General features: G+C 31.4%; 1 protein-coding gene across 1 annotated transcript; it reads right to left on the reverse strand.

Annotated features, from left to right (window-relative positions):
* Positions 1 to 360: 360 nt before the first annotated feature.
* Positions 361 to 11048, reverse strand: GlyT (Glycine transporter). Its single transcript, XM_088184879.1, has 13 exons — positions 10861 to 11048; positions 5311 to 5509; positions 4577 to 4855; positions 4341 to 4494; positions 4133 to 4265; positions 3014 to 3148; positions 2844 to 2947; positions 2540 to 2777; positions 2320 to 2448; positions 2037 to 2246; positions 1731 to 1904; positions 1462 to 1671; positions 361 to 1399 (listed from the first exon to the last, which is right to left on the reverse strand). Exons 1-12 carry the CDS (start codon positions 10912 to 10914, stop codon positions 1513 to 1515), a joined length of 1968 nt encoding a protein of 655 aa, XP_088041005.1. The 5' UTR covers positions 10915 to 11048; the 3' UTR covers positions 361 to 1399; positions 1462 to 1512.
* Between the last annotated feature and the right edge of the window lie 4457 nt (positions 11049 to 15505).

The raw sequence follows: 15505 nt of genomic DNA on the forward strand, positions 1-15505 counted from the left end.
CTTTTGCTGAACTTGCGTCTATGAAACTAATTGGTGTGCTGTTATTTGTCGATGAAGAAGAAACGCTTCCATTCTTGACACTACCGATATCTATTTTATTATCTTTTAGTTGCGAATTTTTAACAACATTCGATGTAGAAGCACTTGTGTGTTTGGCGATCGGTATTGATTTTTGACTCGTTTCAGTTTTTTTGGGTTCGTTTATCGTAAACGATGGCATAGCTCTAGATTTATTTTCAATGTCTACAGTTTTGACTCTGTTTTTATTTTCATAAGGAGATGACACTATACTCGTTTTGCATACGAGAGTAGACAATTCTGGTTTTTTAATGTTGGTCTTCGGATCAGATCTTATAAAATCTTTTTTAATTGTTATTTTTTGATTTTGCGATATACTTGGTTCATTGCTTTGAACCGATTTGAGTTTCTCTGCGTGAACTTCTATTGATGTATTGCTTGAAACACTGTGGGAGATTGAAGGCACCAGTGAAGCCGTAGTCTTTGGATATAAATGTTTAGTTTCCGTATAGTTGGTAGAATTTTTAGATTGTGACGAAGTTGCCGCAATACATGGCAATACATTTTTTTTCTCAGCCGACGACGCAATTGGCGATGATATCGATTGATATGGTATGGTCACATCTATTTTTTTATCTGGAGTCTTTGCTGTTGTGAATATTGTCGCTCCATTATTCGTTTTAGGTTTTGTTGCAGGCATTTTTATCGAAACGTTAGGGGTTAATGGATAATTTTTGACTTCAATAGCCTTAATATTATCCTGGCCTTTATTGTTAGAGAGCGATTTCAATTGCTCATGATCAATTTTTGATTGTATCGTTTGCTTCTGAGTCCCATTGCTTTGGTTTAATTTTGTTGTTGTAATACAATTTGTATTAACGAGATCTTTAAGAATGATCTCTTTTGGATCATTTTTTACAGAACTTTTGAATAGTTTTTGTGATGCATCCAAAGACGCTATAATACTCTTGGATTTTAAGTCAGAAGATGACGTGACTTTGACCAAATCATTGCATACAGTTTGTCCAATATTTTCATTATCAATATTCAATTCAGTTTTACTTTTATCGTTCCATTTATTTATATTAATATTATTATCATATTTCATTTCGTGCTCAGGACTTTTATCCAATAGCGGCCTACAGTTCTCACTGTGTTCGCTTTCGTTTAATTTCTTCATTGAGGTGCATGGTGCAGTTTTAATTTTGACGTCGAAATCATTTAATAAAAGTGGTTGAGTAGCTGGATCGTTAATATTTTTCAATGAACTCTCTTGACTCTTTTGCTTAAACGAACCTTTAGATGATTTCAAAATGCTCGGACCTGGCTTCCTAGCAGGACTATCAACGTTCCGTATAATTGACGTGTCTGTGTCGAGTAACTACAATTTAAAAAATAACAATAATAAAACATGAGTACATAACACATACTTTTTAGAATTACCTCATAAAATCCCGGCTCCTGAGCAGATGCATCTAGGGCCGGGTCTTCATCTCAAGTCCCGCATTGCCTCAAACAGTTTTCACGAATTTGAGGTCTTCCATTTACCATCACTATTGTGTTTTGAATGGCATCGAACGTTGATTGACTTGAGCTTTCGCCCCTGTATGCTGTGCCCCATTCTGACGTTGGTTTAATCAACGTACGTATTCTCTAAATCGTAAAAAATGAATATGACATATATATGGTATGTGTAATATTAAATAATTTACCTCACAAAACGGCATGTTTCTGGGTGCGTTACACAATTGACAGATTGCCATGATTATTATGACAACTACCGGCAAAACACCGATTATCCATCCAACTGCATCAGCCCACAATGGATAAACATAATGTCCATATGAAGCAGGCTTATATTCGACCCAATTGAAGAAGAGTATGAACTAAAAAAAAAAATAGCACGAAATTTTAACAAAATTCATTTAAACAAAAGAAATTCAAAAATTAATATATTCGTATATATATGGGGTACTTAAGAACCTCACAAAAGCTAATAAATAAAATATGATATATACCAAAAGTGCAGATGGAGTAACAAGCTTCCACATCCAACTCCAAAAGAACACCCATAGTTTACTCTGAGGTCCAATCATATCTTGTATATCCTGCAAGAATCGTTCTGCTCCATATATCCACGCAATTAGAATACATTCTCCAATGGCAATTAATAGAACAGACCAATTTGCAGCATACTTATCCATCAATTGTAACCAATACATGCCACTCTGTAATTAAAAATATTTTAAATATAAACATAATATTGAATATATAATTTTACACTGATGCTAGTAAAAATACATTTGTTGTAAATATCAGTCCACCGAAATATCCAAATATTGCGACACCGAGCACTACCCAAGTCTTCTTCTCCCTGAGATCGGGAAATCTGTCTAATATAGCAGTGGTAACAGTTTCCATTAGGGCAAACTAAAATGTAATTTAAATAAATGAGCAACTAAAATATACATTTTAGTTTAGACAATTTACACGGTTAATCGATGTATTAAATGATTCATACTTGAGAGTCCAGTCCGAGTGTTAGTAACATCACGAAGAATAATAGTGACCATAGTGGAGATACCGGTAAACGAGTCACTACTTCAGGGTAGACAATGAAAGCTAAACCAGCTCCATGATCAATCACGCTACCAACGTCGATGTCTAGTTCGTGTGCCAAAAAACCAATCACCGAAAAAATTACCAAGCCGGCAAAAAACGATGTGGCTATGTTCGAAAAGGCAACGATCAAAGAGTCCCTGAAATAAAAAGAATCATTAATATGTTATAAATATAATCAGCATTATATCGCATTGACAATTTACTTATAACAGTTGTTTGAAAATTTGTTGTACGATGAAAGGGTAATTAGACCACCCCAGGCGGGACTCAGCGCAAAGAATATTTGCACAGCTGCATCACCCCATACCTAAAATGACAATATAGTTATACAGTGTACTGTTATAAAATAGAGCTAAAGTGAAAATCAAGTAACCTGGGCGTTTGCCAATTGTGCCCAATCTGGTGTTAGATAGAACATTATTCCGGCATAAGCACCTGGTAATGTAACTCCTCTGACGAATAATAAAATCAATACCACATATGGAAACAATGCAGTAAAGTATACCACCTGTTGATAAACATATTTTAATTTAATACTTAATATTAAATTGACGTATATGTTTTATATTTAATTTAATTAAGGTCTACAATATGTAAAAGTATAAAATTTAAATTCAATCAATTAAGAAAAAAATGTACGTCAACAAATACATTTTTCTGACGCATAAAATCAATATTATCATAGTTTATTTTTTGCTTTTTAATTTTCTATACTTTGTGAGCTCGAAATTTCTGATTATTAAATAGTTTTAATTCCGATTAAACATCACAAATATTTTTTTTAGAATATTCCACTACAAATATGAACGAATTTGAAAAACGAATAGTTGGAAAACGGGCAAATATATTCGGTAAAGGAATATTCGGACTGAAGTATCAAACTATTGCTTAGCAATTTTTATTTTGATAAAAGGAATTTTATTTAAATTCAGAGACTTCAAAGCTGTTATTTATATTAATCGAGGATTTCAGACAAAAATAGAAGAAGATTAAAATGGGTTCAACAACACTGAAAATGGACATTTGAAGATTAGGCAGAAGTCAATTGGTGCGATGAATCTAAATTTCAAATAAATGTATCTAAATTATTATCACATCATCATAATTGAGACTATTCTTTTAAAATCAATATGTATATTTTAATAGTGTACGTTGCCTTAAATTTAAACGTGTCTAAAGAACAAGAAAGAATAGACAAATTAATACAACCAATTAGAGGTCGTAGATTGGTCATGGAAAATACCGATTCTTTATAGTTTGTTTTTTTCTAGGATGTCACTTTGGTAATTTATTCATAAGCATATGTATTTATAAATATAAGTTCACAATAAACAATAGCTACACATTAGGTTAGTTTCTAATATATATGCCCTAATATATAATAAATAAAAATGAAATATGTCTGATATTGGTTTTAGACGTCTTATTGTATATGTATGTATAAATATACTGCAAAGAAAAACAAAAAATATACAGAAAAATTTTTACTTACTTTTCCAGACGATTGAACGCCTTTACACAAGCAAAGAAACACTATAGCCCATGCGCCCAATAAACACAAAGCCATACTGATTTTAATAGTACCCGTATCTTCAATACCGTCAGATAATCCGAGAACGTGATACCTAGTGTAGAAGCATTTTGATATATTATTTTTATATATATCGAAATCACATATATTGTATATGTTAGATACATACGTGAAATATTCTTCAGCTGGTGGTCTTCGAACTGCGTGTTCAGCTAGCTCGGTAATATTATGTGCTTCAGCGAAGCTTTGGTTGTAACATTGTCTTAGATAAAAAGTACCGTTAGCTGCTAAGCAAGTATCAGCTTTTTCATAAGAATAGCAGTCTATATAGATTATAATATATAAACACGTTATTTGTAATAAAACAATCGTATCATATTTTCTTGAAGTAAGTTTTATATTTACGCTGTGTACTCCAACTTTGCTCGCAATTCTGCCACGGCAGTTCGACAGTTAACGATGCAAACATGTAGAAAATGGTCCACGCTATTATCAAATTGTAATACAGCATTACTATCGTCGAAACAATGACCATGCCGTATCCGAGTCCTTTGAAAAGGGGGCTGAATTTGTTGTAAACGGCGACGGGCCCCAGCGCAGCGTATTGTCCGAAGGATAATTCCATAAACATCAGCGGAAGACCAGCAATGATTAACATTATGGTGAATGGTATTAAAAACGCTCCTAAAAATGACATTTTGTATAATAATATTTATTATAACGTATAGAAATAATGCTATGCTAAAATAAATGTGAATAGCTCCGTTATTTTTATTTTTATTTAATTTATCTACATCTGTGAGCGAATCACCGACTTCACCAAAGTGAGAATAGCAGGATACTAGCTCGCTTCAATCTTTCTGTTAACTTAATGGTTGTTACTGACTTACTATACGCTCCTTGTATCTTGCAATCACACTGTTTTAATTGTTGGACTATATTGACTTTAAATTTAAAACAAAATACATGAAGTACTTTATCACAGTGAATTATAATACACAAAATCGACCATATCTTAAAAATGTGACCTTATCACTGTGCAGTGTTATTATAAAAAATACGGAGATATTCATATTTATATTTGTAGCAACATAATGCGTCATAATTTAACATGATTTGTGTTTTTTTTTTCTACTTACCACCACCGTTATTGTAGCACAAGTATGGGAAGCGCCATACATTACCCAAACCGACGCTATATCCCAAAAGTGAGAGTAAAAAATCAAAACGACCAGTCCAATTTCCTCTGTCAGGCTCTGCTGGACAAGGCGCAGACCTTTGCGAGCAGATTTCGGGATCCAAGGGCACTTGGGAGTTCGCTACTGACATTTTGTCAGTCTGAAAACAAATAAAATAATATAAATTACATTCACATTTACACTACTGATTTATTTCTTAAAGATATGTATCTTATTTTCTAATGAAAACATCGTTATTTATAATGATCTCCTATTGAATGACCGACTAGAAGCATCTCTGCATTCATCCTATGTTATTAGGTTTCTATGTATAGATGTAATAAATTATATATATCTGCGCTGTGAAAACAAGATGCAATCGCTTCTTAGAAAAGTTAATAGTATATTGAGACAAACTACTTGATGTTCTATAGGACACGATGAAGCCATAGTAAATGTAGTAGTAGCCCTGCAACAGCGATATATTAGCATAAGATCGATTATTCGTTTGACACAATTTATATGGTAATTCAATGAAGAGTCTGAAAATGACAACAGGGCTCTTATTTTATATTAAGATGCAATTTGCAAGATAAAGAAATATGAGGAGCGTAGAATATTAATTGCAACCTCGACATGGTACTGATTTTTTATTCCGAAATATTCTTGTACCTCGCAGTGTAACCTGTGAAGAAATATTATTCCAGACCATTATAAGTGTTTTTATAGAGTATACAGATGTGTACCAAGATAATTAACTTTAAATCCGCACGACTTCACTGTTAACAATCTGAACATTAAATTTCCTTGTTGAAGAAATAATAAATAAGCTTAGTTATATTGTATTGTGATAGCAATTTAATTTGTTTAGAATTATATCATATATACAATAAAAACTCAGAATATTTTAATAAAAAAAATACAGTCGCATAATTAACTAATGACTATAATAATTTATTCCTATATTTAAAAATAAAATAAAATTACAAATCACATATACGCAACCATAAAAAATATTTAAAAAATTATGCAAATAAAAGTTAATTTTATTATAAATATTTAATTAAAATTTAATTTTAAATAACTGACAAAATCAACTGAGGTTTACAACGCTTAAAATAAATATGACGAAATGCATGATTAAAAATTAATATAGTTTGTAACTCATAAAATACTGTAAATTCACGCATAAAATTTCGCGCTACTCGCACGCAGGTTGAAAAATATAATAAACAAATAAATTTAAATTCTTAATTATCAGTGTCAATATTTAATATAACATACTTTAATAATTGTTGCAGTAAAATATTTTTCCAATATTTTTATTTTATTAATTTATTGCAATTATTTAATTGCAACATGATAGGCGTTAGCCCAATGCGTTATAGCGGAGTAAACACAATCAACTACTACTAAGTATCGGACTGAAATCAAAGTCAGTAAATCAGTAACATTAATTTTATTAATTATAAATTATTATTACAGCTAACAAGGAATGTATCCCACTATGCGCGAATTAGCTCGATTTTATTCCAATTATTTACCATGATACTCATCCTCAAAATTAGAAAAATCTAGGAAAACTCAATCTGTCATGAATGGTAGGAATTAGAATTATATAATATTCACTATACTAGTAAAACTCTCAGAAATTATAAAAATATTATATTTATTAAGGTCCATATGGAATTTGAACCCAGGTATTAACACGCTGAAATACCCAGCATATAATACTATAAAAATTTGCGGATATACATATGTACATACAAAAGTGAAACTAAAATTTTCATATTTTGGCTAGTATATGGACGAGCTTGTGTAAAATAAATTAGGCTATATATAATATATATTATTTATTGTATTTTTAAGGTTTTTTTTTAATATTATTATGATTTTTATCAAGTGTAAAGCGCAAATTTATGAGTGTGTAGTGCAAAACAGCTGCTAGCAGTACTATGCAGTATATCAAGCCTTGACACATAAATGCACATTTTTTGATATCTGTATATGTATAATATTGAAAGTTGTATTATACTCTATTTGAGTTAACACAGTCAGTTCAGGAGCGGTCCATTTCATCAATATTCATAATTGAGAAAGAGAGATGGAAAATTTGGGTTTTTTCTATATTTATCAGCAATGAAATTTATATTTTTTTATTATATTTTAATTTTAAATTTCACGCTATTATATTGTTGTATGTATAAAAACCGGTCATTAAAAATCAGCGCAATATATAATGTGTTTTATACAGTATGTTACTGAATATATGCATATAACTAATACACAAATAAAATTAAATAATTGTGTATTATAGATTTATATAATATTAAAAAAAACTAGTAAATATTTTTAGTGAAATATGAAACCATTTTTAAAATATATATTATTCTACTCGCGTCTAGTTTTAACTTTAATATTTATTTCATTAGTCATTATTCTTAAAAAAGAGATGACAAATTTTGGCTTAATTCACAGATATTTACGGTCTATGGTAGTTGCAAAGAGGGTAGCATTATGCTACCTCAGTCAGTCTAAACGCGTCATTCTCTCTCGCGGAGCTTACCCATTCCCCTTTCTCTTCACCTGTCCCCCCATTTCTCTCAGTGGCAGACGCGTAGATACACGTCTATGCACTCTAGCAATTTTATTTTGAGGACAAGTTAAATGAGCTATATATAAAATATTTGTTTCATAAAACGAATTCTTGGTGAATCACTATTAGACAGATTAGGTGGGAGCGAGCGGTAGCGAGCGAGCATTGGTCAGAACAGTGAACACCTTATGAATAATTATCTGCAACGAATCCTTTTCAAAAAAAAAATCCGAAGATTTACCGTACACAATATGTTCAAATAATTCCTTGTAAATCACATCCTTTTTTTATTTATATTTATTGTAATATAACAGACGTTAGCCCAATGCGTTACAATATACTCGACAAAAACTATCTGGAGTCTATATCATATTGACTAGACCATGGAAAGGACCAAAGGTTTTATTTTTATCGTGAGAAAAAAACGTTGAAAGTGTCATTAATCAAATCCTATTTACGACAAGGAGGAAAGTTGCTAGGACTTTGTCCGACAAGTGCCATTGTGCATCTTATTTGTGTCGGTCATAAATTCAAATGGAATTAGCTAAAAGTAGCAAATAAAATATCAAGTTGCTAGGTTGTTGGAATTTGCCACTCACGCAACACAAAAAATATTATATTAATAAATCGGATAGATAATAACCAACCCACTTTCAAATATTCGTAATTGGCAGTTACAGTGAAAAGTGTATACAAGCACATAAACGGCGCATAAAATGACTTTTTTTTAAAATTCGTTTCCGACAATACACAAGAGTTGATTCGAACTTCAAACCAAGTAATGCCGATTATCGAGACGGTGAAGACCGATGAAGCAACCGCTTCCCTCTTCACGTTAATCCTAGTCCTGCTACAACATCAAAATACAGATTCCAATCTGTTTGGATTCTTCAGAGGCAGACATGGCTACGAGAACTTAACTTATATGTAACAATAATTATACAAACTGTACGTGGACAGATTCATTTATAACGAATTAATTTTGTTTTCTATTGTATAAAAAAAATAACACACTGATACTCAAGTAAATTAATTATTACAATTATTATAGCTATGTAGTTCAGTCAAATCTAACGTATATGTGCATCAAATCGGAAGCATTGATAATGTTTATGTATTATAAAAAGAAAAACTCACTTTTCGGCCTCGCAGCCCGTCGCGTCGCCGTGAATTCAAAATTTGAAGATTTCATTACGAAGATTGTCTTATGAATTCTTCTAATCCTCAACACGTTATGTATATATTTAATTTTAATGGTTATAACACACCTAGTTGATTTTCAATCCGATTATTTATAGTCAGTCAAATGGAACAACGCGCACGACTAATTAATGAAAATTATTGTCGCGTAGCAAAATTTTATTTATAAATAATAATTATTTAAAGCTGTTGTCACGTTGATGTCGGCCATCTTGTTTTATATTTGAATGCTTATTTTTCATTGGTCAACAATAAAAGAATACATTAGCGGAGGTTTAAAAATTAATCGGAGCAAATTCAATTTTTATTTTTATTATATTAATTAAATATATTCCTTTGTTTACGTGTATTATACACCGTTCATACAAAGCGATACGATTTACGGAGTAGAGAATTGAACGAAAAATGTTTCATTTTAAGTTATGCGCGTCTATAAATACAATATAAAATAATAATAAATAAATAACAATAGTAATAATTATGGGAAAATACGTAAAATATCTAATACCAGGTGTATACTAATAAATTAACAAATGTGTTTAAATTACCTTACTACTCAAAGGATTAAATGCATTGAAAAGAAAAGTTATATTAAAAATAGAAAAATAGAAACAAAGGATCTGAAGCCAGCGTTTGCTTATAATTCCACGACGCCATTGTTTTTTTATCGATTGCCTCTTATTTTACATTTATCAAAATAATACAAATAAGTTTAGTTGTGATACATATCAAATGTTAACATGTCACGATAGACTAGTGGAATAAGTCAGTGACTAATACCTGAAAGACTTAGGTTCGAATCCCATATAGATCCTAGTGTTTTACAATTTTATTGTGTCTGGGAGTTCGATAATAATGTTTATTATATAAATATGAATTTTTCTAGATTTTCTTAATCTTTAGGATAAATAATTCAAATAAAATTAAGCAAGGTTGTCGATTGTGAGCTGTGATAATAGTGTACAATTAATATAATATATTGCACTGATTTGATTTCAGTCTCATTACTTACTTAGTAGTTGTTCATTGTGTTGACTTCATTGTGATATATTATGCTAACGCCTATCATGTAGTTATATGTATTTTTACAACTCATTTATGATTTTTTTTATTAAATTTATTTATATTTATTTATATATTTATATATTCTGAACCAAAAATAATCAAAATAATAATCATTTAATGTTCAATATTTTGAAATGTTTTTTTTTTGTGTAAATAAATGTAAAATGTTTGATAATGAGTATAGACTTCAATAAGCTCTCAATAATGCTATAAACTGAATTATGGTTTAATAAGTATAGGTATTATTACTTAAAAAAAATATTGTAATATATGAGAACATTATTTGGAAATTTTAATATTTGAAAAAGTTTTCCTTTAGTATTTTTCTATGCCTCTCGAATCGAAGAGTATCAAAGAGTAACAAAATAAAAAGTTGATTACATAATAATTTTTAAAGTATTGTTAAATAAGAAAATATCTTTGTAGTAATAATAATAACTAAAATGTGAAGTATGTATAAATCTAAAGACAAAGTCACGTGACCTCACATTAACTTGTTTGTATTCTCTAATAATATGATGTCGATTATCTCAAACTGGTCCTTATGGACCACAGTGTATGTACAAGGATAACTTGTATCACTGTATGTATGTACATATATTATATTCATGTTAAGTTAATCATATATTTATGATAGAAAAAATACTCACATCCCACATATCCAAGTCGATCTTTATCTTCGAGTCTGAACTAGGACGCTCCATCTTGTCAGTGACGTATGAGGGCCTAGAGTAGTCGATTTCGAAGAGTTGTCCCTGCTGTTAGTTCCGCTTCACTTCACGCACATTTAGCACCATATCTTCAATTATTATCATCATCATCAAGTCCGTAACGATTGTTTTAGCGACTAATTACTAACGACATGTTTCATTTTGCCAGACTTTAAGGAAGCGTTCCAGCGCCGCCTGAATCCGGCCATCTCAGACTCAATTCCTTACATCTTTCCCAAACCATTCAGTCGTTTCAGGGTTTTCAGCCTTTGTTAGATAATAAATACCTCGTGCATGCGCGACCCTGCGCGACATGCTTCGATCCGGACTAATTCATATACAAAAATATTACATTTTTTGTTGATTCATATACATATATTATTAAAAATAATTAAAAGGGTATATAAATATATCAGAGCCGCCTCTCAGTCGATACTCCGAAGGTCATAATCCATGACAAGTTGATGTTATATTTATTTTTGTAGATTTATCTCGGGTGTTCGGTGTTTTTGCACAATGATTTTATTATGGTAGGTCGCAATATTTAGCAGTGTTCAAAGGGTTGAACAGCTTGTGCGAAACGAGCACCGCGAGAATGTTTTCGTTAGGCGGCGGCTGGCGGACTGGCCGGGATTCGCCGCCCCCGTGCGTCCCGGGACTCCCCGGGACTCCCCTGGACGCTGTTGTACCTGCGCCTGTGCTAAGGTCTAGCATTGAACTCACAGATGAAATATTGATCTATAAAAACGGACCACGGACAACTGAGATTGAATTATTGAACATGATGAAGATTTAATTTTTAATAAACATTAAATCGATGGATTATTACGTCTTTTTGAAGCTTTTATGAATATAATTATTAATTTTCTTAAAGCATCAATTATGTTTTATAAGAAAGTCATATGCTACATAAGTCATGATATAAACTACTAGTTATTTTATAATTAGCATTTCGTTTGATAATTTTAATTTTAATTTTTACACGTGTATGATATTTTCCATAAACTGAAGGAGCTCATTATTAGAAATTTTAATAACTCACATATCCGACCTAGCTCGATGTGAAAACAATATATTATAAAAATCACTAATTCTGATGTCTCAGATACGATATAAATTAAAAAGAAGGTTTTGAGTTCGAAGGAGAGAGTGAATTTGCAACCAAAACAAACGTAGAATAAGGTGGAAAATTATTTTTTTAAACATATATAAATTACCACATTTATAGAGACGTGTATTTAGATGTCGGTATTAGGCAGTGGAGTTAAGATGACAGGTCTTGAAAATCGGAGAGTCTTCGCTGGCGTGCCGAGTTGTATTATTGTCTGCTGTGATTTCGGTAGATTTATTTTAGCGATGCTTTCTGGACGATCCGCTGATGTCCTTGCGATGATACAGTTTCTTCGCTTTTCTCTTCTGCTGTGACTCCGTGTCATCTCTCCTCATCAAGGAGGAGAGTGGGCAGATAGGGGCACTTGCCTCCCCTTGAATTTGGCCAAAAAATGCATGTAGTTTAATTAAATACTATAAATCTTTTTTTGAAAAAGCTGAAATGACGTTTCAGATTCAGAAATTCTCTTAAAAATTATACGAAATACCCTTCATAATTAAGTCTAAGCATCAGGGATGGCATTTTATGGAAGCAGATATGCATAAAGTGAAATACTATGAATAAATTAATAAAATGCATATAATGAAATACTATGAATTTTAATAAAATAAATATAATAAAAAAACGACTACTGACTTTTGGCTAACTTTTGCTCCTCCCTGCGTCTCATGAAAAAAGCTGAAATGATCAGGTAATCCTTCAAAGAAAATCTAAAAAAAAACAGTCTCGAATCGAAAATAATTTATAAAATATGTCGTTTCAGTGAAATCATATCGGAATACATTTTCACCGGTAGATATATATTTTTGTCATTTATCTGGCAGATGCTAGTAAATAGTAATATATACATACTTACCATTATTTATTTACATGCGATGTATAAATGTTACAGTGAATGTGTAAAGTAAAGTTATATAGTTCACTAGTGAACTATATAAAATGTATTTGGACTTCACTAGTGAAGTCCAAATACATTTTAACCAATAGATATATATTTCTACTAGTGAAAATATAATTCAACTCATAGGTGCCAGTGAAATTATATGCCGCTCTAAAATATATATGAAATTCAATTTGACAGTTGCGAAACGTCCATTTGCTGATCGAACACAAACCTAACATACACGAATTAACCTAACCCAACTTGACCTAATGACAGTTCTAAAACTAATTAGAGTTTTAGAACTTTCATTAGATCAGGTCTAAAATACAAACTAAAACAACTCATCTCTCAGGGGAAAATTAGCGGAAGACGTACAGATATTGGTAAAATTACGACATAAATTTTTTTATATTTTATTTTAAATTTTAGTTACCAAGTTTTTATTATCCTTAAATTTAAAAAAATAATATTGCTTTAATGTAATTTAAACGATAATTAGTCAAGATTTATTATATCACCAAACATTGTAATCCAATTTAATTAAGTTCCACTTTAACAACGCCATTAAGAGATTTACGTAGGACGGTGACAATTTGAACAATTTCCATGAAACGGAAAACAATTTCCATATCTGTGGAAGACCACATTATACAATTCCGTAAAGGGGTAATAAAACGCTTTTCTATTTTCCCGAGACCAAATTGCGCGAATGGATTCAATACATAACATTAGCGAAGAGCGTGTATTTAATAGAATCTCGGCCCTCGACAGTCTCTCATAGTTTAGATCAATACCAGCGATCTTTCGTGCAGCAACATGTATAAAACACGTCTCTGAATGTGTAATGAAATCTCACAACACGCCAATCAGTGACTAATTAAAATGCAAGGCCGTGCATAAGTACAGGGCCGTTTTAGCTTGGGCTGCAATCGGCTCAAGGACACCAGGGCGAAAACTTAATGGCATAATAAATTGAGTATGAATCAATAAAGTGTAACTTGAGTACTACGCATTAAATATTTTTTTTAATAGTTAATATTTATATATGCTTTTAAAAAAAATATTGCAATATCAATAATGCTTAAAAAATTCAGTTAGTTAATGACTTTCATAGCCGACTTCGACCATGTTCAATTCAACATTTTATCAAAGACGATGAATTGTGTAAAATTAATAAAACGTATTTTCGAGTTGTTTTAATCATATTTGCGAACAAATTTATCGCGCGGCTGACTTGCGAATCTTAGCAACTGTCGACAGACTAATGGCAGTTAGCTGTCGCGTTGATCGATATCTGGCAGACAAAAACAATATATGCAAAATATATAATGCGTATTGGGTGCAAAAAGATTTTCTTTCTTTATCACTCGCAAGCGTGTTCGAATTTTGTTTGCGGTACACCTATAAACTTTTCCTAAGACACAAGTGTTCCAAAGAACGTAGCTTTGAAATCCCTGATTTAACATATGCGACGTCAGGAATCAACATTATACATTTTTATTTTTGATAGATTTTTTAAAATACATATAGACAAAAATGAAGAGCAAAATAGCATTTTTATTATAATTGTTTTACGAAAAATATTTTAACATTGCTTACCTTTAAATGCGGACATGACCTTAAGAAAAGTTACATCAAATCCAGTCAAGTAAACACTAACAAAGAGAGGTCAACGTTTTATTACATGATCGGCTATTACTTTATGTAGTTTGCTTCTTTTATGACGCCACTGGTTGCTACACATCGAATGTTTTTATATTTATTTTATCTAAATAATACTAGTCCAATAAAGTTAGTTTTATTTTCTAACGTAATACATTTTTATATTACCATTTCAATATGGCGCAATATTAACTTATATTTTTTTTAAATATATTATGTATTAGTATACGTCACTTGTTTTTGTTTGCATATATAGTATGTTTACATATACATACATGCTATGACATATATACAATATTAATATTTAAACGCTTCCATTCACAAAACCCCCATAGACGCTTTCAGGCATTGCACTCAAACGATCGATTTTTGGGTCAGTTTAATAATTTAAGCGCATTATTTTGCAAACGTTACGAAACAAGCTTTCAAGCGGATGAGTCTCTAAAAAAGGCAACAACCATCTAACGATCCACTTCATGAAATTGAACGATACACACAAATGACCGGGACGAGACATAAATGGTGTCATCGCGCAAGGTCTTTAATCATATAATTAAAAATGTTGAGTGTATTTTTGTCGGCAGAAGGGAGATAAAATTCTAAAATGAATTTTTCGCCGGGGTGGCGATAAACAAGGAACCAGATGTTTGGGTAGGAAATGTTTTTCAGATAGGGGTAGGTAGGAAAGAGAGAGAGTCGGCCCTCACTGGATGCTGAAGTGGCGCTGCTCGTTCTATCGATCAGCTCAGGCCAAGGCCACGAATATTCGCACATCCATTAGCAACTTGTTCCCACACATATATTGCATGTATATGTACATATGTATGTATACAGAAGCTAACACATACATTATCTAGTGGGTATCCGAACGTAAAATTAGCGCTAACGAATGTTTTCCGACGAAAAAAAAACTTTCCGTCAAAACTTTT

The sequence above is a fragment of the Plectrocnemia conspersa genome, unplaced genomic scaffold (assembly GCF_051122295.1).
Source record: "Plectrocnemia conspersa isolate PC_06_02 unplaced genomic scaffold, ASM5112229v1 ptg000001l, whole genome shotgun sequence".
NCBI classification, from domain to species: Eukaryota; Metazoa; Arthropoda; class Insecta; order Trichoptera; family Polycentropodidae; genus Plectrocnemia; species Plectrocnemia conspersa.

What these genes read in the sequence shown, in the direction of transcription:
- GlyT (XM_088184879.1), bottom strand. Translation starts at nt 10,914, where the DNA reads ATGGAGCGTCCTAGTTCAGACTCGAAGATAAAGATCGACTTGGATATG. An exon ending in GCGTTCAATCGTCTGGAAAA is followed by an intron (nt 3,149 to 4,132) that starts GTAAGTAAAAAT and finishes GTTTATCAACAG; the next exon opens with GTGGTATACTTTACTGCATT. An exon ending in TTTTCAAACAACTGTTATAA is followed by an intron (nt 2,778 to 2,843) that starts GTAAATTGTCAA and finishes TTTTTATTTCAG; the next exon opens with GGACTCTTTGATCGTTGCCT.